The sequence below is a fragment of the Parasteatoda tepidariorum genome, chromosome 7 (genome assembly GCF_982258835.1).
Source record: "Parasteatoda tepidariorum strain Cologne lab strain chromosome 7, Ptep-v5.0, whole genome shotgun sequence".
NCBI classification, from domain to species: domain Eukaryota; kingdom Metazoa; phylum Arthropoda; class Arachnida; order Araneae; family Theridiidae; genus Parasteatoda; species Parasteatoda tepidariorum.
The window spans coordinates 68,892,143-68,918,528 of record NC_141761.1 but is presented as its reverse complement, the minus strand read 5'-3'; the positions used below and the strand labels follow the sequence as shown (position 1 = coordinate 68,918,528).

The window sequence follows — 26,386 nt, the reverse complement described above, 5'->3', positions numbered from 1 at the left end:
ATGCGATGCAATAAAGTGTGACCCAAGAATAAAGTTATTCTAGCGATAAGTTGTCCACTCAAAATCGCCATGGAAACTAGGATGACAACAGTACAAGAGGTCTTTTGAAAATATCTATTCTTACAATAGTTGATTTTTCAAAGAAAATTCCGTCGAGAATAGCAAATACTTGTAAAAGATTTTGAATTTATGCTTTGCTTTTTTTTTCATTCAAGTAACATAGGATTCGTGTGCCTTTCATCTTGTAAAGTATAATCGAATTTTTTTTTAATATTTTTAACTTTCTCTATAAAATATGGCGTCGTCTTTGAGTGAAATGATTGCGGCACCAACCATGTCATTGGTGAAGTATGAAACTCCAACGCTCGTGACAACGAAAGATTCTGACACCAAAACTCAACGAGTATGTTTTGTATATTTCATACTTTAAGATTCCATTTATTTTCTTTTAGATTCTATGTTTATTGAGGTAAACGAATATGCATAATTTCATAAACGTTTTTGAATTTTATTTTAAAAGGAATCGATTCCTATTTTGTTAGATAATTATTTTCTGGAGGGGAAAAAAGTTAAATTTATAAGGAAAGTACCCCAAATGTCACTTGACATTGGTGAAATCTGAAACTCCAACGCTCGTGACAACAAAAGATTCTGACACCAAAACAATATGAATATGAATATATTTGATTGAATGAATATGTTTTATATATTTCTTACTTTAAGATTCTATTTATTTTCTTTTAGATTCTAAGTTTATTAAGGTAAACGAATATACATAATTTTCTAAACATTTTCGAATTTTACTTTAAAAGGAATTGATTCCTATTTTATTAGATAATTATTTTCAGGATGAAAAAAAGTTAAATTTATAAAGAATGTACCCCAAATGTCACTTGACAATTAAGCAGAAAATTTGTAGGCACAGATATATATTGAGGCTTGAAAATAACTAATGAACTTTTTACTGTATATTTCAAACTAGCTGTGAAGTCATAGGTTCCTTAAAACAGAAATATTTATTCTAAATATTCAAGGTGAAAACAATTCAGGTAAAATTACCATACCATTAGAATGAAATTTCTGCGAAAAGAAGAAAAACATAATTCTGGTTAATAAAACCAAAATATACTGTATTTAAACCGCTCACTTGTTCCTTTTCCCTCTCTTGAGGTAAAGGTTTAGTGGAAATTTTGAACTTGAAAATTATACTTCTTATTACCACACATTTAGTAAAAAATACAAAACTAAAAGGTTAATTTGACCGAATAAATGGCTTTTATACCATGTTCTAAGGTATCATGGTAAAACTACTAAACTTTATCATATATTACAAAACCACTTTTTATTGTTAATTTCTCTAAATAACAAATCACTTCGACAAAAACTACCGATCTTTTTGGTGTTACTCTAGAGCCAAAATCACGGCAAATTTTACCATATTTTGGTAGTTTTGACAGTATTTTTTCACGTTATGACAATTTTCAAAATTGGTTACTGAAGTTTTAGCTGCAAAGTATTGAAATGTGTAGAGTGTTCAATTGTTTGGCTGTACAGAATTTAAGTATTTTACCAGTCAAGTATATCCAAAGATTTGAGTGTTTGCTTTAACTTTCGTTTTAATTCATGCGGTGATATAAGAAATATGCTTTCAAATTTTTCAATACTTGCAAAATATATTTATGAAATTACTTTTACTACAAAATTTATCTTAATATGTTTGATCTTATTCTGAACGAATAAAAAATTTCTATATTTTAAAACAGAACAAAAATTCAGCAGTCGATTCCAGGTTAAGATAGTTTCGTAATCATTTTTTCATTTTATTTTAAAAATGATTTATAATTAAAACAGTTTGACATCCAAAAGACAAATTCTGATTTGGAATAAACAAAACTGTAGCAATTTTAAGTTAACTAATAGCAAACTTTCTTATGAAAACAGGCCTTCTTCAGATAATTCTTTGCTTAAAAAAATTTTATTTTGATTAGTGAAAACCAAAGAACGTCTATTATTTCGTCGAAATTAATAATTTCACTGCTATGATTACATGGTTTTTAAGTCTCCTAAAATATAGTTCTGCCTAAGGAATTTTATTTAATATCTCTCGAAGCCGTAATCATTCTTTTCAAACTTTTTAATCAGATGTTATACTTTTAATACATTTATATTTCCCAAACCAAAAAGAAATAGACAAAAAAAAATTAACATCGCAACTAATAAACTCAAAATCTCTAGGTATATAAAATGTCGGCTTAATTTGCAAGTTACACTTAAAGCCCCTCTCTTGTTAGTTTTTTAATTGCACACTTTTAAAGAGTTAATGCTTTAAATTATTTATTGAGCAAGAATAAATTAAAAAATTCGGAGTGGTCTCATAGTGTTAAATTATAAACAAAATTTGTTTGAAACTTTGGAGCTAGTTGAAATTTTGAGTTTTTTGGAAAGTAATACCGTTTTTTTTTATAAAAACGAAAGATATTTCCATATACTGAATAAATATTTTATCGCATTATTTATTACCCATATAAGTTATTTAATAACACTTATTAAACAAATAATAAATCATAAATGAAGTTAAGAAGAATTCATAAATCCACATTATTTAAACAATATGAAAGACAATATTCAGATTTCGTATTTTTTTGTATTACATTAACTACTAATAACTACTAATAAATACTTATCCGATAATAATTAGATCATTAAAAATAATAAATTATTTAAACTACCATAAGAAAGAGCTTAAAATAATATTTTTGAATTTTATTTTGTTTTTGAAAATGATAATCTCACAATACTAATATGAAAAAAATCAAGCCATCATACTTTTAATTAGTCTTTTTATTTTCTAAAAAAATGTCTAATCCGCAGTTTTCAGTTTCTATATTTTTCCAATTCTTTTAGCTTGAATAAATTGTTAAATATATTCAATATAAGCCTTTCTTTCTTGAAATTTAATTAATAAAACTTTGAATAAAATGAAAACTGTAGTTCTTTTAATAATATATTGGATACTTAATTATTCTTAATTTATGTGTTTACAGGTTACAATTTTCAATCAATTCTTTTTTATTTAAAAAAAAGTATGTATTTTCAAAAAAAAATAGACTTTATTATAATTGAAAAAGGTTGAAAAACTTTTAAGCTTTGTTTTGAATATAAATATGATAATCTTAAAGCAGTAATGTATCAAGATAAAAACGTGAATCATTAAATTATGACATTGCCTCTAATTACTTGCATAAAATGAAGGAAACATCAACATGAATTTGAAGTTTCGAATAAAAATGATTTATTTCCGAATAATATATTTTGATAATTTTTTGTTTTATTATACCTGAAATTTTAACTATAATTTTTAATTATAATTATTAGTATAATAATTGTAATTATTTAATTATATCTATTTTAATTACAATTTTTAACTATAATTATTAATTTTAACTATATTTTATAACTGACATTTTTTTCTTATAACTTCTAAATGATTTGTCTTATACAAAGAGACAATTACATAGGGGAACAGATCTTTTGTTGAACTTATGCCTGATTTAGCCTAATTCGGGTGTAAGGATTTCAAATCTGAAATGAATTATGTTCCTAAAGCTGCAATTTTTTTTAAAAAAAGGACATTTTTATTTATTTATTCTATTTTTTATCTATTCAGTCTATTTTTTGCCGAAATGTGTGAGTTTAAGCGCGTAATATATAACAGGGGGTAGCTTAAATGTTTCAACCAACAAACTTCTAGGAGAGCACATCATCAGGATTAAAATTGCAAAGGACTCTATGCTCATAAATGCCATCTTACGCAGCTAGGTGTGCTTATCTATTATGTTCAATTTTATTAAAATGTTACATATTATGCATGTATCTTATATTTTGAAATTCATTAAGACGCAGTTTATAATAAGGTATCACCCCTAGAACAGTATGACTGTACTTCCGCTCATGAATTCCTTTGAAGTTTTAATCACAACATTTACACAATCCCGTGATGTATATAACGTTTTTAAACTTGTGCATTTCGGTAAAAAATAGATTAGGAAATTCATTTAAAAAAATTGCTGCTTGGAACGAGAAACCGATGACAGATTTGAAATCAATGAAGTGAAAATATCCAATATCCATTTAAAAATCTTATGCAACAGAGAGCAAAACAAAAATTGTTTCCCAGTGTTATTAATTTTTATACAAAATAATACTCTTCAAAAACTGCTGAGCTCAAAAACTGTATACAAGTTTTCGAAGCAACTACAACTATTCTGATTTAGCATATAGCTTGTTCGATATGCTTGTAGTCATTGACGCAAACCAATCTCAAGTTCATAGCAAGAAGGCGATTCTATCGTTTTGCAGACACGTGAACCAAAAAATGAATTAATGCATTTATCAAAACAACATTCTTTTAAAGTGTACCTGAAATGTCATGTATAGTACCAAAAGTTAACACTTGAAAATAATTTTATTCGTAAAATAATAATTTCTGATTTTCTTTCGAAAGCTCACAAAACTGCTCAAACGTCAAGACGTGGATGATTTCCATATACGCTCACAAAAGCTATATTTTGTCATTTTCATCGAAAAATAAAAAAGAACAATAAGAGTGCGCATGCTCAAATAAATCCCAGCATGCCCTGAATGCAATTTCAAAGTTTCAAATAAAACTTGCCAAGAGTTAAAAAAAAAGCTCTGAATTATCACCCTGTTCTAAACAATTCATATAACTTAATTATATACTGTTAAAGGCTTCGAGTTACTTAGTATTTAGTATTCAGTTAATATTATTGCAATGCAGTCAAACTCTGCTGTATTGAACCTTCAAGGGACCGAAGTTTCGGTTCACTATAACCGGGAGTTCACTATATCCATACTGCAAACAATTTTAACTAATTTTTCCGAACTACTCCTTTTTATTACACATTGCTCCTTTTTATTACACATTGCTCCTTTTTATTGCATTATTTAAATAAATGACCAATAAAAAGAAATACAAAAATGATTAAAAAACAATATGTAGTAACAAAAAATGTGTTAACTTTTATTATTCATTACTCTTCGTCTTGCGTACAAAAAATTTAGGAATGGGAAACTGAGATAGAAGAAGCAAATAGGAAAAAATTCTTATGGCTACATTTCAAACAATAGATAGTTTTAAAAATTGGCAAATGTATTCTATGCCGAAATTTCAAAAATACCAAAAAAATTAAGAAAAAAAATCAGTCAAAGACAGAAAAAAGTTCATTATATACAATTTCCTATTTCTTTTGGTTCACTATATGCATAAAAAATAATATTATATGTGTATAGCGAGGCACGGAGGGAATATTTCGTTCGCTATATCCGGGAGTTCACTATAACGGGGTTTGACTGTATAAGAGATATTTTTAAATAATTTGAAAAATATCCAAGATAGGCATATGATTCCAATTCGACAGTCAGTAAGGAGGAAAGTTAAAATCCAAGTTTCTCTTATAGAAGGATTCCCGCTTACCAAATATCAAAGACAAACCATCTTCTGCTCGCTCCAATCGATCTGAAGGAAAGAGCAAAGACCATCAAGTCGCAGAAATATTGGATACTGTTCTTCCACCAAGGTGATTATAAAATGTTAAGTGTTTGAAGTCTTGTGACAAGAAAACTACTGATCCAATTACATTGTAATTAACATTACAAAAATGCATTTACTGTGAAGGTAGCAGGTAATCAATATAGACACATAATCGATAAAACATAAATCATAATCGATTGTAATGAAACATAAATCGATAGATGCATCCTGGGTAATGGTGGGGTTTGGAATCGCTAGCTGGATGCTGGAATAGCCCTGATGCGTATCAATTAAGTTATTGATTTAGTTCAGCTTTTACCAAGTATTAAAACATTTACAAATGCATATTTTTCATAGTTTTAAATGTTGGTAGATGTTAACTTACAGCTCACATGCTAAAGAGAAACAATTAGTCGACTAGAAGGAAAGCTAACTAAATAAAATGAAAGGCATCAAACTGAACAGTTTTGCTTCATCTTAAACTGTACTAGTACTGTTAAAATTATCAACTTAAAGTTAAAATTACCAAATTTTACCCTACCAAACACCTTGGTAATAAAAATCTTGTTTTATTGTTAATTTTCCCAAAATGTAATTATCAAAGCGCTTCGGTAAGAATTACCGTGCTCTTTTGGTGCTCCCAGCGAGCCAGAAATGCGGTTAATTTTATTATATTCTGGTAGTTTTGACCATACTTTTTTTTTTCTCAGTGAGCTTAGTTTCATACTAAGCATAATCATTAGGGGCAAAGTCCCGGAGTTCGGGATCAGGTTGGCTAGGTACATATCACAGATGTAACTTTGTATTCAGAACTCTAAATAATAAAGTGAGTTTTAAATTCTAAATACCCAATATAAGTTATTACAACTATTACAAATTTATAGTACTAGTGGCAACCTTGTAAAAACTATTCTTGACTTTTAAAGTATTTTCAAAAAGTCGACTATATAAATAAAATGTTTCAGGATGTTGTTGTTGCTATCGTAGGCGATTAAAGTATTGGGGGTGCGATTGCTCTTAATTTTCTGTGGCGCCATCTTTAGCCAAAATCCTGAACCAGAGAACAATCAGTCTCCAATTCAGTATCCCCAAAGGTACAATTTGTTATGGGAACATGGAGGACTTTGTAACCCAACAGATTTAACGCATATCCGTCACCATTTACTACATAGTGAGTCTTCTGTCGACTGGATTCGAAGTCCAGCACCCTGACAACCAGTCTATACCGGTCCAATGTTTCAAGTGATTTATGCAAGTTGACGATATCACATTGTGAATTTATTTTGAATTATAAATTTATTCCTTTTAAGAAAAACAATACTCATAAAAAAAGTTTGAAAAATTGAATTATTTTCGTAAACAAACGAGCTGTATCTATTTTCTTAAGCGCGCATTTTAAGTTGAGTCTATTTTCACGAACACTGATTTCAACTTGCTTCCAGATTTTAAAAACAAACCGACGTGTGAGCTTTATTATTTTTTACAGTGTAATGTATTTCCAAGTATCATGATTTGACACTACTTAAAAATTTTAAAAAATGTCGAAGTTTAAAAATTTAAAATAGATTTCTAATTTTAAAATAATTTAGTGCGAAAAAAATTAAGACATTATTAAAAACATGAGACATAATTAAAAACATCTATCTTATATTAGAATAAAGTTCTTGTTTTGCGTTAGAATCAATCAATTTTCATTTTTTATGAGAATTTTTACAAATACAACTATCTTTTTGGCATTTTTCCATGAATTTTATTTAAGAAAATCGCTACCTGTTACAGTGTTGAATACATGAAAAATTGCAGCATAGCCTTGACATGGTTCACTAATTTAGGATGTATTTGACTAAAGGATGTCTACTAAACTAGCTCAACCTCTAGAACCATTAAGATTGAATCCTAGAACTTGAAGATCCGATCATTAGATCAAAATTATTCGAAGTAGTTCATTCTTTTTCTTTTTTGAGCATTGCACACTATAAAAACGTCAAATACAATATTTTTGGTTGGAAAAACTTCGTAAACATTTATTCCTATAAAAAAATATGTACTGCTTAATGTTATCTTCCCAGAGAATATGAAGAGGACGGAAAGTTGTGGGTTCAATGTGTATCTAGAACACCGGCCACCAGACTGGACGTTATAAATCTTGCGGAGAAATTGGACACAAGGCTCATTGAAAGAAATGCTCGAGAGATAGGAATCTGTCCAATAAGACGAGAACTCTATGATCAGTGTTTTGGTTTGTATCTCTCTTTTTTCTTTACAACAAATGAATTCAAATGCATAGAAAGAGTAAGATTTTTGTCGCTAACTGAAAGTTTCGAATATAACAACAAACATTATACATTTTGCACACTTATTGGGAATACATCTGTCTCATGATCTGTCACACGCCAACTACGATTGCCAATGTGCTAAATAAATTTTAAACAGTTTTAAAAAAAACATGCAGAGGTTTACCCATAGGTGACTATGAGTTTAAACCCTTCGGGCTTATGACTTAGGTGATTATTAAGCCGCATATCATGATGCGGAAATCTTCGTCGCTTTTTTAATTCTTTCTAAACTTGTTTAGAAACGACGCAATTATGATGTATTTTCTTAACTTCCATTTGTACTAGTCGAAGACTCTTTAACTGACTTACTATAAACTGAATTTTTAGCATTATTGTTTTTCTCCTTCATTCTCTAACAGAGTCTTGAGTTATCTAAAATATATGAATAGTGACGCAAGCAAAAGGTACGTAAAAATTTTTTTTCTAATTTTTTGACTTGATAATTTTTTAATCTTTATTCATGTAAAAAAGATTCGAAAATCGTTACAATGGAAAACAGAATTTATGGTTTAGGGACAAAATCTCCAAAGCCAAAATGTTACTTATACAAAATCACGCAAAGTCAAAATCTCGTAAACAAAATCTCGCAATGTCAAAATCTCGAGTAAAGAAGTTTTCACAAGGTCAAACTCTCGTGTGACAAAACTCTTGCTAGGTCAAAATCTTGCGTGGACATAACAATTAATAAAATTAACATGCGTTGATTATTATTAATTTTACAAACATTACGTCTTTCAAAAATGTATCTCTCTCAATTTTCATGGACTTGAAACCAAACACGGAGCCATTGCAAATTATGAACAATATCATGTAAATAGTCCTCCATTCTTCTGCTGTTGTAATCTTTAATTTAATTTAGCTCCTGTAACTCCCCTTTTTTAATTTTCTTACTTAAAAAACTGTTTTGTAATTAATCAGAAAAAATAAATATCTTTACAATGTTTTTAGGTTTAAAAAAATAATATAGGTGAAAAGAAGTTAAAGTTAGATTGGTTTTAACTTGTTTACAAGTATAATGTATAATAGTAGATTTTGAATACTCTAATCACATAATACTGCGACAAAAAAAAACTGTCTTACTTAAATTTGTCATACTTCTTTGCAACACCTTTATTACAACAGAAAAAAAGAACCGAAGGAGATAATGTGATATTAGAAACGAGGAAAAATTAGAACAGCCAGTGATCAGAGATTGGACATGGAGACGTTTGTCTAAGAGAGAAGACTTGTTTATTCCTCATAGAAAGATATTTTGTTAAAAGAAGTGGCTGTTGTGTAATTTTAGATCATCAAAATTAGCTTCTAATAAATTATTTCGCTTTATCTTTGGAATGCGATCAAATGATTAAAAAAGAACTTAATAATAACTAACTTCTTCCTTTCTTCTCCGGCGTGCAAATTAAAAATCCGAAAGGCTGATTCTTACACAAGTGACGCATTTTACGTTTTCTTGGCTGTACTAAATCAATTTCCCAAACAACCACCAATTCAATCAGCAGAAACTTAATTCGACTAAGTAAATATAAATTTATCACATCGAAAACGGAGGAAAAAATATACAATAACCATTTCAATACATTCAATTTTTTGAAAATTACAAAATAATTAGTAGATATTACTTACTATAAGACTTTTCTGTGAGAAATGTTCGGTGAGTTATAAATATATCAAATATCGCATACCAATTTTAATGATACCTAAATTAACCAAACAAAATATTATCCTTTATCCATATAGATGAACTAATTCGCCAAGAAACACTAAATTGTGTGGAGAGAGGACTACTTTTCGTAAGAGTAAGGGATGAACTTAGAATGAGTTTGGCTGCTTACGAAGCACTCTACGACAGTGGTGTTGCGTTTGGTATCAGAAAAGCACTACTCTCTGAAAGAGGAAAAGTGGACATTGTAGATAAAGTAAGTCTATTTTTATTCAAATACAGCAGTAATCAAATAATTTTATTTGAAACGAGCGCTCAGGGAAAGTGAACACAACTTCCAATCAGATGACCCAGGCAAAGAATAAGGGAAGAAGACTGTTTTCCATAGACATAATGTAAGCCAATCTACCATGGTTTGGTGCCGTCTTTGTGTATAAAGGTGGAAACAACATTTAGAGGCACCACTACTTGGGTTGGGGAGGAGATGAAAAGTCTCTCTCTTTATTTATTGTTGGTTTGTTCTCATATTTGTCCTTATTATAAATAGTAGTGTACTATTAATTAAGATATTTCTTTGAGATTAAATTTATATCACCAATGTTGAGACATAATTTGAGATAGGAAGAAAGAATAAAATTGCGGTTAGTGGAAGACAGCGTACGCAACCATACATGTAGAGTTTTCCAACAACCAGTTTACAGGTGACGTACCTCCTGACTTTTACTTTGCTTCCTGTCCTCATGCGTCATATCTTGGTAAATCTGATGCTCGGCTATATCTGAGTACATTGCCCGCCCTGTAAGTTGTTTTTCTGGTATAGCATATCGCACCGACAAATTAGTTACGTATTCAAAAAGTTGGACTTCTTCTCATTTCTAGATTCCTTATTTGTACATAGAACTGACCACAGTGCTGATGAAAATTGTTTTGAGTTAATGTTGTATATAGAAACGATTTTTAAGTCCAATAAATAAATAACTATCGTTATAAGAATCGTTATCGTTATAAAGAAACTGTCGTTAGTGCTCGGAAACTCATATTATTCTACTAATGTTAGCTTTTTTTCAAATTCATCTGAAACTCATCAAAAATTGAAATAAACTTCAAGTTTGTTTGAAAGTCGTTTCATTAACTATTTTTTTTTACTCATTACTTTTCCCACAATCTAACAAAGAAAATTTGTCTCACACTTTTAATCAGTTAGAATTTCTTACTGCTGAAAATGAAGATCTTAGGAGGCAGTTAAAACTTCTGGAAGCTCGCCATGGTCTTTTGCAAAGAGAATGGGAACAATGCTCTGCTGTTGAAAGTAAAAAACTCAACGACAAAATTGAACTGTTGGAAAGAGCCAATTCCCAATTAAAGGTATTCTTTTTTGTTACTTTTTTAACTGAATCAGTATCTTTTGACCTAAGTTACTTTTTTGTAATCTATTTAACGATAAATATAACAAATTAAGATAAAAATTTAGATCTTTTAGAAAAAATTCCATTTCGAAAATTTTTATAAAATAAGGAGCATCTGATTTAAGATTTTTAAAACTCTAAATTAATTTCAAAAATGTAACTATATTACTAAAGATGGTTTTATTCAAGGAGTATTTCGATACTTATGATGGATAGAAATCGCTTTGTCGTATATGGTGCGAAAATAATTTGAGTTTCTTTAAAAATTTCTTTTTTTTTTTCTAATTTCGAAAATGTTAAAGGTAAACGTTTTTTTACTCATTTATACAATGTTGAAATCTGATATTTATCATTTTATCATCGAAATTTTATTAGGTGTTCGGTTAGCAGTGCAGCAATATTTGTGCCTATATGGTATTGACATTTTATTTAGTTAACGCATAACTGTCAACCATTTTTTTGGGGATGACTCTTAAATTATAATAACAACCTCACATGAATTACTTTATCGACTTAACTTCGGCATTAACCATGTTTAAGTCATTTTTTCTTCTAAACTTTATCAAAGGATCGATTTTTAATGAAGCTTTTTATCTAACTCTTTTCAAAAATAGTTTATTTTCTTTGCTATGACGAAAAGAAAAATATTAAAGTTGTCAATCATTCATCAATTCATTTACACGCATTCAACTAATACTTTAGTAAATCAGCTAATGAAAAAATACTTTACAATTACAATGCAATTGAAGGAATACTCTATTTAAATCTCACATAATTGTTCATATAGACAGTTGATATTATTATTACTAAAATCCCTAAATGGTACGAATTTTTTACAATAAAACAAAATGCTCCCAAAAAAGTTTTTTTTATTAATTTTTAAGTTGATATTTGACTTTATTTAATAATAATATATATTAATAGGTAAAGCATCAATCATTAGTAATACAAGTTTTTGAAAATTGCGATCTGGACATTAATGTTTTTAGAAGATTTCATAGTAAACTTCTTATATTAGACATCTAATATTTAAGGATATAAAAACATTAAAGGGTTTACAATTAAATTCACACCTGAAAAAAAATTTTATTGCTAACAAAAATTATTATAGTATGTACTTTCAAATGAAGAAAGGGTTAACTTCGTGTTATCTATACATCTATACATAATAATAAACGCGGCTGTGTGTGTGTGTGTGTGTCTGTAATCACAATATATCGCCCCAGAAGCCTCGCCCGGGCACGAAACTCGGCCCATAATTGTGTTTTGACATAATGAAGAAGTATTTTTTTTCTTTTTCAAAAATTTTGATTAGTTATTTAGTTATCAGTCATTTTGTAAGTCTATGCTTTTCGTCTGCTTTTTCGTCTTCAAAGAGCCATATTCAAAAAACTATTAAAAAATGCATATACTTTTCCCCACTCTTATAAATGTATGCTAATGCGAACCTCACAATTGAAATATTAATTTTCGACAACTTAAACCAATAATAAACGAAGGAATTAATAATTTAATTGTAAAGTTCGCATTAGTTTACATTTATTAAAGTGGAGAAAAGTTTAACTTTTGTATTAAAAATGTGGCAACATATTCGATACGTAAATAGAACGCTTCGCTTTGATATATTTGTCGCTGTTCATAATTGTTATAATAAGTTTTTCTTCTTCTTTCCACGCTCTATTTTTTTTTCTTAAGCGAAGACGATAATTTTTATAGCGATATTGTAGTACTTTGTACAACTAAAAATTCTTTTCACAACACTTTAAAAATATTTACTTTATTTTCTTTATATATACAGAGAACAGTCGGCAAAGAATTCGATTAGGTTGAAAAACATTTCGCTAAAAAGGAACGAATTCCAAAAGAAAAAATAAACAACTTAAAGAATAAAAATGCTGATGCCAGCCAATTTTTTGAAAGTTAACTTAGAAATAACAAACCAAACGATGTTAAATAACAAACCAAACGATGTTAACAAAATGACGTAGAAAGCGCAACTAGATCAAAATTATACAAGCACAACTAGATCAAATTATAATACCTGAGTGCTTGACGTAACAGATATAGAAATAGAATTTGATACCATAAAAAATTATATAGAAATAGAAATTGATACCATAAAAAATTTATTCGTTTTCGTGTTCTTTTCATGTATTTAGCATTTTAGTTTTTTTTTCTTAAGCGTTGTAGCTATATAATTTCAAACATCCTCAAGAGCTATAACACATCTGCAGCAGAACTGGATATGAAGACAAAATTGCTGGACAGGAACACTTTAATTGTCCACTAATCTTCAGATTTCCTGCTATGTTTTAAAAAACTTTATTTGTGAAAACCTTCAGCGTGGCGGACAGCTGGCCGCCTTTGGTGGCTAGTGTATAAATAAAACTAAGCGAAGAGAAAAGAGCACAAATGATGCCACGTAAGCAGACCTACATAGTTTTAGCTCTATTATAAAGAACTTTCTTCAATGGCGAAACACAAGTGGAAAAAATGAAACTCAAAGATGCTGAAAAAAATTACAAACAAGTTACAACTAGGAAAAAAGAAGTTGACTTCAGTGGTTGAAAGAACAAATTTGACAAAAATAACTAAGCAAGTGAAGAGAGACAAGTATATGATGTGGTTGGGATAGCGTGAGAATCCCAGTTATAACAAGATTTAGAAACTAAGGAAAATGAATTTCCATTCACTTTGAAAGAGTGGAATACTAGCAAGGTAATTGACAAAATTATTAAAGTTTATAAAGAAATGAAATAATTACCTGAAACCTAGGTCAGTGATTCAGAAACAATGTTGAACGATTTTAGAGCATTCTCAGAAATAAAATTCTCACTTTGGACGATTTAACACTCCTTGAACTACATTTCGTTAATTTTGATAATCATTTTATCGCGAAATCACGTGATTTGTGACGAAACGTGAACTCTCAAATCTATGACGAAAGTGTTTCCTCGTCTCGAAACCTCATCGTAGTGCATTGTGAGAGAGTGTTAACTAGAATGACGAAATTAGAAAGAGGAATAAACAATCGAAAATGAAGAGACAGAACAAGCGGAACTGCTTCAATGGTGGTCAAGGAGTTGACCTCGGATTAGAAAGATTAAGGGTTCGAATCCGGCTTCGGACTTGAGTTTAATTTATTTGTCTGTTCCATCTGCCCTTCTGGTGTTGTTCAAACGATATTGATCCACCTATATAGTGCCCACGATAAAACTATTATTAGAAAAGTGAGGTACATTAGGAGCTATAAGTTTTCTTATTTCTTTTTTAAATAGAATGACGAAATATTTCTGTAATTTTGACGAAATTTGCTTACTTGAACACGTGACGGCAGTTATTTCGTCCCCTTGATGAAATTTTTGCTCGGAACATATAAAAGAAAATGGTTTTGTCAGAAACGAAGAAAGTATCGTGAAATTTGAGTATCCATTTCTAACATTGCATAAGAAAACTTAAACCTATGATTAGAAGTTCAACTAAATAGAATAGAAGAAGATCGTTTAATATCTTAATCTCTTTACTGTACTTAAAATCAAAGTTTAAAGGTACTTTTACGAGGGTTGCTATTTATATTTCTGGCCTAATAGTGAAAAAACAAATATGTAGGATCGAAATTGGTTTTATTGTTTTTCAAAATATTCTCCATGATGAAATATTCTCCAATACACTTTTGCATGCGTTTGAACCAATTTTCAAAGCACTTTTTCCAGTCCGATTGAGGTAACTCAAAAACATGCGTTTTGAATGCATCAACCGCTTCTTCGGGGGTCGAAAATCGTTGTCCACGTAATTTATTTTTGATGTGTGGGAATAAGAAGAAGTCATTGGGTGCCAAATCAGGGCTGTACGGCGGATGACCCATCAGTTCGATCATTCGCTCCGTCAGAAATGCCTTTATTTGAGTCGATGTGTGAGAGCTCGCATTGTCATGATGAAGAATATTTCGCCTGTTCTTCTGCTTTTTTCGAATTTCTCCGATGACTTCTGGCAAACAAATGGTCGTGTACCATTCAGAATTGACCGTCCTGCGTTGCTCTAACACCACTGTTGCCACATGACCGTTAATGCCGAAGAAACAGGCAATCATTTGTTTCGATGTGCTTCTTCCTCGAACAACTTTTGTTGGTTTTGCCTCGTCTTGGAAGACCCATACAGTTGATTGCTGCTTTGTTTCCGGCTTATATGCATATATCCATGATTCGTCACCTGTGTCGATGTTATACACAGCCTTTTATGTACCTTGAACGTATTTTTCCAACATTTCCTTGCACCAATCGACACGAGCCTTTTTTTGAGCGTTTGTCAGATTATGCGGGATCCAACGCGAACAAATTTTTTTTACGCTCAAATGTTCATGCAATTTTATTGATGCTAGTCATACTAATGTCCAAAGACGCCTCTATCTCACGGTATGTCACATGACGATCTTGCTTTATCAGTTCACGCACAGCATCGATCTTTTCTGGCACAACAACGGATTTTGGACGACCTGCACGGGATTCGTCCTGGATCGAACATCGACCACGATTAAATTCGTTATACCAATTTTTTACAGTGCTGTAGGATGGCGCTTTATCGCTGAATAAAGAGTTAAGTTCATCGAAGCACTCTTGTCTTGACAATCCACGTCGAAAGTTATGAAAAATAATGGCACGAAAATGTTCACGATTCAATTCCATTTTTTGAAAGAGAAGAACTTTTCAATTTACTGTCAATAACACAAATGAAGCTATAATGGTAAATCGGCTGCTGAATTTATGTTTAAAAATATCAAACTTTCGATTAAAATCGTCTGCGGTCGCCTAGCAACACTTACTGTTGCCAAGGCCAGAAATATAAATAGCAACCCTCGTATTTTGTTCAAGATCATACTAATAAGAAAATTGGCAAATACCCCAGCAATTAAAGTCAGCAATAGGGACTTTAAAATTTTTAAAATTCAGTTTCTTGTCAAGAAAGAAAACAGCTTTAAACTCAAATTTGTTCAAAAGTTCAGCAATGTGGGAACAAATTCTAGGAAAATAAGTCAAAGCATTTAAATTATTAAAGTTCAAATTAGAGAGTTCGTTGGATTGCGTGATAAGTTTTCATTAGGATCAGTCAAATATATTAGAATGAAACCACGGGTAACAGTGATGGCTTTAACCTTTCAAGGGTGGTTTATAAAACTGTCCCACTTATTTTGAACAAAAATATTAAAGACGAAAATGGTAATAGTTTTTATCTCTTAAACAGCGCGGTTTTTAATCAACCACTTTTTATTTTGAAAAACGTTAAAATAAAGCAAATCACTTCATTTTAAGCATTCATACGACAACAATTCTCTTGGCCTTAATTCTTATCAAATTTTTCTTCAAAAATTCTTGATTAAATTTTTTGATTAAAATTTTTCCCCGTCAAAGAATTAAAATGAAGGAGTTCGTCATTAAGGTAATTAGTATTAGAAAAATTTTAAAGGCTTGGAAAACAAGCGTGTGTATGTATTTACTGCTCGCAGAAAAAAATTCCGGTTAAATTACCGTACTCTATAGTAATAACACTTTAGTAAAAAAAAAGATAATTCTGGTTAATAAAACCAAAATATGCGGTATTTACACCATTCATTAGGTAAATTTTCCATTCATACGGCAACGGTTTACCGGAAATTCTGGTTTTTAAAATTATATTTCCTATTACCACACATTTAATAAAAAATACAGAACTTAAAAGCAAATTTAACCGATTAAATGGTGCTAATGCCATTCTCTAAAGTATCATGAAAAAATTACCATATTTTATCACATATTATAAAATTATATTTTATCGTTAATTTTACAAAAAACTCTACCAAAGCGATTAGGTAATAATTACCCAATCACAATTGTTCATTCACATATCATCTCTGTATTATATTTAAAATGTATTTCTCTCCTTACACACAAGAAACCTCCCTAACACAAGAAAAGAAATCAAATTAGCTTTCACGACTTGCCCTTTACCCCGTCGTGAAAATAGAAGATATTGAATGCACGCTGTTTAACATTTTTATGTACATGTACTTGACTTCGCCAGATAGGTGGATTAGCCATGTTAATAACCGAAACGTCGTAAAAATTACTAAAATATATTCAATTTTTTCCAAAAAAAAAAAATACCATTACAGTTAAATTCGACGCACAACTTACGCTTAATAGGTTTTAATACAAATAACTCGTTTTCTAAAGCAGCTGTTCCCAAAAGTTGCTAAGCGGAACCCCAGGGTTCCGTGGAAGGGTCACAGGGGTTCCGAGAGTTATGACATTTTTTAATCAGTTAATGCTTTTCTAAACTGGTAATTTAATTTATATCCGATTAATAATCCATTATTTAATGATTATTTCTGTTATTTTTATACAATTATTTAATTCAAATGCTTGTGAAGAAAGAAATTTCAAAACAGTGGGTTTTTTTTCCTAATAACAATGTAATGAATGAATTAGAATATGGATTTGGATTTATATGGATATACGGATTTATGGAAAAAGAATATACGGATTTATGAAAGACTCCAGTAGTATTTCGCATCAAATAAAAATAACCAAATTCAACAATGAAGAAGTGTGTTTCTCTGATGACCATTTTCAACTTTTATTTTCTTCCCTTTTCTTTTTTATTTCAATGAAAGCCATATTTCAGTTCATTTCTTATCAGCTTATGCATGCTCTAAAATCAAATTAAGAAATAGACAAGATACCGCATCAGACCAGTGAATTCAACTGTCTGACACAAAACCCACTTTTAAAACTAATATTGATAAAACAAGACGAAAAAATTTTCTTCGTCATTTATTCACTAAATATTTTTAAAGTAATAAATAAAAACTTGGATCATATTTAAAATAATTAATAGTTTTTGTTTATTAATATGATCACAACTGCACTTATACAGATTTAAACTTATACAGATTTAAATTTATCTGGATTCCGAGGAAAAAAACCGATCATTAAGGATTCCACTGCCAAAAAAATATTGGGAACCGCTGTTCTAAGGTATATTTAAAAAAGCATCGATTATAAATGGAAAATGAATCATTAATTAAATTTGTCATTGAGTCAAAATTTTTGAAGTGCTCTGTCAATTAATTAATCAAAAATTATATTAATTACCTAATAGCGAAAGCAAATTAAGCTTTTTTTAATTATAGTGAAAAATTAAAGTTGTTTTGATGACGAAATTAAGATTATGAAAAACGCTTCACCACAAATTTTAAAGAATCATTAAAATGCTATAATATGCCGTCTTGATACTTTTATTTAAATCATTATAACTTTAAAATTAAGTAATAATTTTAATTTTGGGGTATTTGAATTGAAATATGGAATAAAAAAGTAAAAATAATTTTAATACATTTTGTTTTGAAATGATATCATGAATGAATACAGAATGTATTTCCTGATGCCATTCCTTGTAAAAACAATAAGCAATTCAATATGTTCATACAATTACATTCTTTAACATGGTGTAATATTTACTGTTCATACAATTCATAATTTTTCTACAATTATTAAATAAAATAATAATAAACAATTATTAAAAATCATAAATTTTTTGCACAGAAATATCTTTGGATAAATAATGTTTTTTGGATAAATACATATATTTTTTTTTTTGCAAAAATTTTCAATTTGCTTAAAAAGTTTGCAGGAAAATGTGCAAAAAGTACAATTAACTTTAAGGGGTCCAAACCTGCGAACGCTCTTCTGACCAAACTATTAGGACCATATTTCTGAGATATTTTGGGGATCAGAAATAATTCGTCGAAAAAAAAGGTTTTTTCATAGAAAATATGCTTTTGAGTGTGATCTCGTAATTTAAAATATCGTTCGCACTAACTAATTAGCATATTTGACGCCACCCCCTCAAACAATTAAGATTTAGTCCTAATACGTAAATATCCGATCAGTAGATCAAAAGTTATTCAGGGGGTTTCGGTAATTTTTAACAAAACTATATATAAATTTAAAAGGACACTTGTTGCCAACTTTAAAGAAATACCTTTGATTTTATTGCATCTCAGGATAAATATGGATAAGACGAATATAAACTCTATTATTATTGATTGGACAATGTAAAACTGATATAAGTGATATATTTTCAATAATTTAATAACATAAAACAAACTTATATTACATTTTTGAAAGCAGTGTTTTTCTTTAGGATCAACTTGAAGCCATAGCATTCGCAACTGAACAAGAATCGAGAGAACCTTCACTGTTGAGTGTAGATGAGAATTACGTTTCTGAATCTCGTAGACTTTCTAAGACGCAATAAAAATAAAACAACAATGTACTAGTTTAATGAAAATAAATAAAAAACTTTTTTATGCTCATAATTTTTATTTAATTATTTTTAAAAAAAATTTTTGACCAATTTATTGAAAAACTCTCATATATATATACACCCAAAATCTAACTTCAGTTGAAACAAAAAATCATTTTTATAAGTTCATATTAATGGGCCAAAAATTTTGAAAGTATTATCAAATCAGAGAAATTTCTTTAATTTTATTTGAAAATTTCATTTTACTTTCCTAAAATCTCAAAAATTCTCTTAAACAAAGATTACATGACAACAAAGATTACATTTACAAGACGTTTCTGAATGAATGCAGAAATTTATCATGCCTTGAGAGTGCATATTTTTTGTAATTTAAAAATTTAAAATTAAACTTTTAAATGAGCAAAAAATCTTTGTATAAGTGCAAAAAATCAAAATTCATCTGATTTAATAAATATCTAATTTATATAAACTTATTTTATTTAATCAAATTAAATAGAATAAGGTTTAATCAGAAAAATTGATTATAAATTTTTTAAACTAAATTTTTTGTAGAATTTTATAGAATCAATTTTTGATAGTATCTATTTGATAGGCTTTTATATTAATTTTTTTCAAGTAATATTCCAAAATTAATAATTAAAGATACTTGCATGCTTATATTTAACATTCAGAATTATTATTACTCCATAATTATTTCTTGTTTTCATATAACTACTATTATTTCATATATTCATATAAAAAACTATTGATTCATGTATTCATGTCTAAATTTTATAAACTTCAAATTAAAGTTTTTTTCATATATAACTAGAAATATTTCCAATTATATCTTTAAAATTCTGAATTCACAAAATGTAATAGTGATCATATTTATATTAAAGTATTTTAAACTAAAAATTTTAAATATTTGTGCTACATCAATGATATTCTTAATTTAGTTTTTAAGGGTGTTTCGAAGTAACCAACCGTAATATGCATTTTTAGCAGCATTGTTAAAAGCAATGTCAGAAATTATACATTTAGAATCACAAATAAGTAATTAAACGAAGAAAGAACAAGGACACTATCAAAATCTATCAAACCACTACAGAGGAAAGCGAAACTGATAACATCAAGACATGCCTGATTTTCGGGAGAAATACTGAGGAGGTGAAAAGCAATTATTTAAAAGACCTCTAAATTTATTTTAGGCAATCAAATGGATTTCAATTACTTTCACACTACATTTCTCACCATTGATTCGGCAATTTTCGATACCATTTACGTTCTTCTCTCACTTAAATAATTATTTGTGACTCTGAAAATGTATGTGTTATTAATACATTTTTTTCGAAGTTCTAAAAAAAAGGAGGGCATCATTACGGAACTACCATATTCATTTTTTGTATTATTATCTCTAATTCTTAGGCTCGTTCAATTAGTTTAAATCAACGATTATGCTCATTCAATAATTTCTAACTTTTATCACGTTCAGTTAGTTAGTTTATATAAAAGTTTTGTTTAAAACATCATCAGTTATGCTTTCAAAACACAAAACTTACCTTGAGCTTTAAAACCCCGTTTTACACGATGTTATTTTTCTTCTATTAATTTATGGGGAAATTTTGTATAAATTCATAAAAAACAATAAATATAGCTTAAAAATTTGCTTTAATTGATCGATAGTCTTATTTTTATATTAAATTATTTAAGGGAGCTTTTCGAAGCTCTTTCGCAAAGAAATATAAAATAAAATAAACTCAGTTTAGATTCCTTAAACACGAAGCAAATTAGCTATTTTGCCTTATCTGGTGTCATCTGATAGAATTCTGGGTTTGGAAAGAAACAAAAAGCTTAAGTATTAAGAACAACTGTTAAAAATCACCAATTTTGCTAGATTTCTCCAGCTTGGTGGATATAATTAAAATCAATAAATGATTCTCAAATTTTGGAAATTTTATTTGCCATACAGTACAACATTCGATTAAATTTTAAATAAAAAAAAATTTTATTAAAAATGCTTTGACTACCTACGACTTCCCTTCATATTGATATTTTGCACTATTTTCCTTGTTAGTATAGAGGGTGCAGGTTAAAGATAACAAAACTTAACCTATCAGTCATAAATAACTGTTATAAACTTTCGAAATTGAAACCAACACTTTCAAAAATTGAATATTTTTCTCTAAAAAGCGTTTTTATTTCTTCATGTGACGACACAACATTCGAAAAACAACCTTAAAACTAAAGCCTTTTTTTTAAAAGTTATATTTACGAAAGTTAAATTAATGTTCATTCAATAAACAAATGCCTTAATTTTAATCAAGAACTCAGTTTGAACTTTGGTAGATATAATAATATCGCTATTCTATAATACCTAATAATATTCAACATTTATAATCTATTTTTCTAGCTAAGGAATAGCTTGACCACTCGAAAATATTATAACCTTTAACAGTTGAAGATTTTAAAGAGTGTTGCTTCATTAAATCGTTTAAATTTCAGGTTGTTTAAATTTACTTCAGTTTTTTTGTTTAAAATTTTGACTTAAATTTAGTTCTAAGTTGAACCGTATTTTCACGCGATATTGATAAAATTTAACATATTATTTACTTTGCACATCATTTGATTCATGGAATCTGCATTTTAATTCACAATTAAATTCATTTTTTAAAGAGTGTTAATGAAATAAAAAGATTTCGTTTTTAAAAAAGTAAGAAGAAATGCTGTAATTACCTTGGATTATATTGATCAAAAAGTAATTAAAAAAATTTTGTTTGAGGTAAAATCCATTATCGCAATATTTGTCTGACATTTAATTAGATTGCATGATTTTAGTTTTAAAGTAACATATTCGAAATAAAATTAGTATAATATAATTATCTTGAACAATTTAAAATATTACAACCCTATACTGTTGGAAATTTTAAATAGTGTAGAGTTATTAAATCGTTTAAATTTGCAGCGACTTCAATATGGTGTTAAGCGGAACCGTATTTTCCAGCGATATTTTTTTTCTCACCATGAATGGAAACTTGATAAAAAATTTAACATGTCATTCAATTTGCACATTATTTGATTTATAGCATCTATATTATGATTCACAAAATTCATTTTTCTAAGATTGTAGTTAACCAAATAAAAATATTTCGTTTTAAAAAGACAGAAAGAGAAAATGCTGCAATAACCATGGATTACAATGATAAAAAATATTGCACAAAATAAGACAGAATCCATTTGCGTAACATCTGCGTGACATTTAATTAGATCGCATGATTTTAGTACTTAGGTAACATATTCGAAATAAAATTAAATATAAATTAAGAGCAATCTAGTATTTGAGGGCAACATATTTTCAGAAGGGTAAAGAAATTAGAGTCGCCCTAGATCTACATTCCTTCATATCTGTCGAATTCTTTGGGGAAATCTATATTTAACCCTAGATTTATCAGAAGACTTCTGGTCATTGAGACAAAAAAACGGAAACAAATGTAATCGTGCTTCTATTTCATTTTGCGGACAGAAAGATATAATAGAAACTAATCGAAAACGCGTCCTGATTATTTGTATCCGGATCAAATTATATTTGTCAATTATCCGGTCCACATACTTAATAGCGAGTTTTAATAATATTTTTAAGGAATAAAATATTGGAATTATGGTGATCACAGAATAATTTAGCTTCAAATGCTTGGGTGTGTTTTTTACGGGGGAAAGAGGAAATTTTTCAATTGTCATGCCTAACTACTAATTTTTTGCACGACTATTTACATTTGTCAATTTATTTTCTACTTTTCTTTATAAAAATGGTACGAGTCTTATTCTAATTTTATTTATTTGACAGTACAAAATGCAATTTTCTCCCTTAAATTGCAAGTAAAAAAGTATACCGTTTCTTCTTTCTTTTTTTTTTAGATTAATTTAATGATGAATTAGTAAGTAACGATCTTAAAAGGGGTTAAAAAAAAGAATTTAAATTTAAGAACGATTAAAGTAAAAGACATACACCCAACATAATCTAAGAACTAGTCGAGAGATGAAAGATAATTTTGGTACCTTTGTTTAAATAAAAGACAAATTATTTCATTAAATAGCATAACTAAACGAAATAAAATTTTTAACAAAATGTTATTTAATTTTACAAAATTATTTATTTTTACTGCGTGACATTATTCATCCTACTTTAATCATATATAAATATTAAATTACATTTTTTTCTTTTTAGTCTATAGTTTGTTAAAGATCTAATCCATATTTTCATAGACAATGCTTAAAACAGTACTTAGGCAAGTAGTAAGGGTTTCTATAATCATTATAAAGTTCTTTTCGACTAAGATTCCATCAACTAACAAAAGCAAAATTTTCGATAAAAATAAAAACATTTTTTAAAAAAACGGATCCCAGAAAAATAAAAATCTATTTAACAAAACTAGATCACAGAAACATACTTATATACAAAAGATATTTCTGAAATACAAAGGGAACTTTTATGCTGTGTGGATGGATCTTTATGCTGTAACATTTCCTTTAAAAAAATCAATTTAGAAATAAATTTAAAAAAATGCTAATAATAACAATAAAATTGGACAAACTAAATATTACTCGTATAAGTTTTTTTTATTGATATTCCATCTATTAACAAAAGCAAAATTTTCTATAAAAATAAAAACATTTAAAAAAAAACAGATCCCAGAAAAACTTTGGCAAATAAAAAGTTATTTAACAAAGCTAGATCACAGAAACATACTATGTTTTTAAAAACAAAAGATATTTCTGAAATACAAAGGATAGTTTTATGCTGCGTCGATGGACTTTTATGCTGTAGCATTTCCTTTAAAAAAATCAATTTAAAAACAAATTTAAAAAAATACTAATAATAATAATAAAATTGGACAAACTAAACATTATTACTCTCATAAGTTGTTTTTTAATGAGATTCCATCCGTTAACAAAAGAAAAATTTTCAACAAAAAAAAAAACATTTAAAAAAAAACATACCAGAAAAATTTTAGCAAATAAAAAGTTATTTAGCAAAATTAGACCACAGAAACATACTATACAAATGTTACAACTGTTTAACGTATACTGTAAATGTTGTTACTGTTTTTAAATACTATGTTTTTAAAAACAAAAAATATTTCTGAAATACAAAGGGAACTTTTATGCTGAGTGGATGAACTTTTATGCTGTAACATTTCTTTAAAAAAATTAATTTAAAAATAAATTTTAAAAAATACAAATAATAACAATAAAATTGGACAAACCAAACATCATTACTATGTAATAAGCTTTGAAACTGTGTAAATTACTGTGAAATAAGTAAAAAAACGCAGCAAAAATATCTTTTAAAGAGGTCAAAAAAATTACGAAATATTTTAATTTACTTCCTAAAATATCTAAATCTCAAATTTTATAGAATCACTACTGAAGCTTTACATCTTTGTGTCTGAAACAGAATTAATAAGTGTTTTTTTTAATTAATTGAAAGTGTTTTCGAATCTGTAACGGTAAAATTTTAATATTAATCGGCAGATTTCTAAAAATATTTGCATTATTGCGAGTAGTTTTTATCAACATATTTGCGAAATAAATTTTTAGAAATATACCAAATAAGAATTATCCTGCATATTTTTTATAAATTAGAATCTATTTAATAAAACGTCACGCTCTTATTATGTATCAGTTAAGTATCAAAGTAAGATAATTATCTTGGAGGGCGTTTTAAGTTAAACTAGCCTACAATTATTGCTTTACGAAAAGACCTGTACCAGAAGCGAGCTCCCCATCCTTTTCACGATACAAAATATACAACTTGGAACCTAAAAGGCTAATTAAGAAATAGAAATACAAAAAAGCCAAATTAATTACTGAAGGAAATTTATAGTAAAAGGGAATAACTAAAGTAGTTTAAACATTAAAAATAAAAATAATGATAAGAAGAAGAAAAATACAAAACTATTCATTTAGAGTACAGAAAATATCCACTCCATCTCGTCATTTTCAGTAGAAGCGAGAACAATAACAGGCCTTCTTTTTGATGTTTTAACAACGTTTTAAAAAATAAAAAAAATGGGGTGGGGGAATTCTTCGCTTTTGTAAAGTTACTAGAATAAGTTCAATAAAGAAAACTCTCTTAACAGCCTGTTGTTGACAAAAGTGGTCATGAAAGCTAAGTTTCCGAGATTTCCATACCATAAACATGATGGTAGCACTGCGCTACGGCAGCTTTTACTTTCCATCACAGCTAGGTGAGCTTAACGCCGCCACCAGGAAAAAAATTCCTGCTACTTCACAATTACAGCACAATGCTTTAACCCAGATTACTCAGAATAAGTAAAGACATGCAAACAATCATGATTACCACAAAAATTTCATATAAAATAATAGCCAATTCTAGTTTAAAATCCTCTATGTGTGATTTTATGACATTTACGTAGTAGATAAAACAAAAAACAATATATTTGTATAAAATATTGTAGTAACAATTCACTAAATCATATGAAAATGTATTTTATTTATATTTTAGATGTATCCTGAAGATTTGAGCGTTTATCCCTGGTATACGAAACAGATCAACCCTATCTATTATAAAGACTATTACACTAGAAAAGCTATGCTGTCCATGAATGCAACCAGAGCTCGAGTGAGAAATCTTCTGAACTACCACCACCCTACTAACTACAACTACCACCACCCTACTAACTACAGACTTCCTGCTCTGAGATTGTCGCCTGACCATCGCTACAACTTGTACAGGAAACGAGCCAGACACCTGTCGTTAGAATGACGTTAGCATATGGATGTATGCTGACACATCACTTTACTTTAGATGAGACATGATTATCAATGATTAAAACTAGCAGTGTGTTGAAAATAGCATACCTTATAATTAATGAATCAATCTATAAAAAAAAAGTTTGCTAGCCCTATCGATCAAATTCTATTGTGTTCATTAATGTAAAAATGTAAATAAAATATGACTACCTAATATAGAAGTAAAGTTTCACGCTATTTAAAACAATAAAGTATGCTGAGAGTATGACAAGAAAACAATGATCTCCTGAACATTTATTTTAGTCAGCAAATAATGCAGAAATGTTTAAAATTTATGGCATGAAACTTTATTTTTGACTTATCAGGTCTAAATACTAAA

At 28.5% G+C, this 26,386-nt stretch overlaps 1 protein-coding gene across 3 annotated transcripts; it reads left to right on the top strand.

The window, feature by feature from the left end:
- On the top strand, positions 1-26,225 carry LOC107447209 (uncharacterized). 3 transcript variants are annotated; one of them, XM_043049114.3, is made up of 6 exons: positions 11-403; positions 5,479-5,597; positions 7,621-7,790; positions 9,625-9,803; positions 10,748-10,912; positions 19,132-19,290. In XM_043049114.3, exons 1-6 carry the CDS (start codon positions 296-298, stop codon positions 19,243-19,245), a joined length of 855 nt encoding a protein of 284 aa, XP_042905048.1. In that variant the 5' UTR covers positions 11-295; the 3' UTR covers positions 19,246-19,290. The 3 variants fall into 3 exon arrangements, with proteins under 3 accessions (XP_071039426.2, XP_042905048.1, XP_015917552.2); XM_016062066.4 differs by lacking the exon at positions 19,132-19,290 and adding an exon at positions 25,760-26,225 and having other exon boundaries at positions 14-403; XM_071183325.2 differs by lacking the exons at positions 10,748-10,912; positions 19,132-19,290 and adding an exon at positions 25,760-26,225 and having other exon boundaries at positions 1-403.
- Positions 26,226-26,386: the final 161 nt, after the last annotated feature.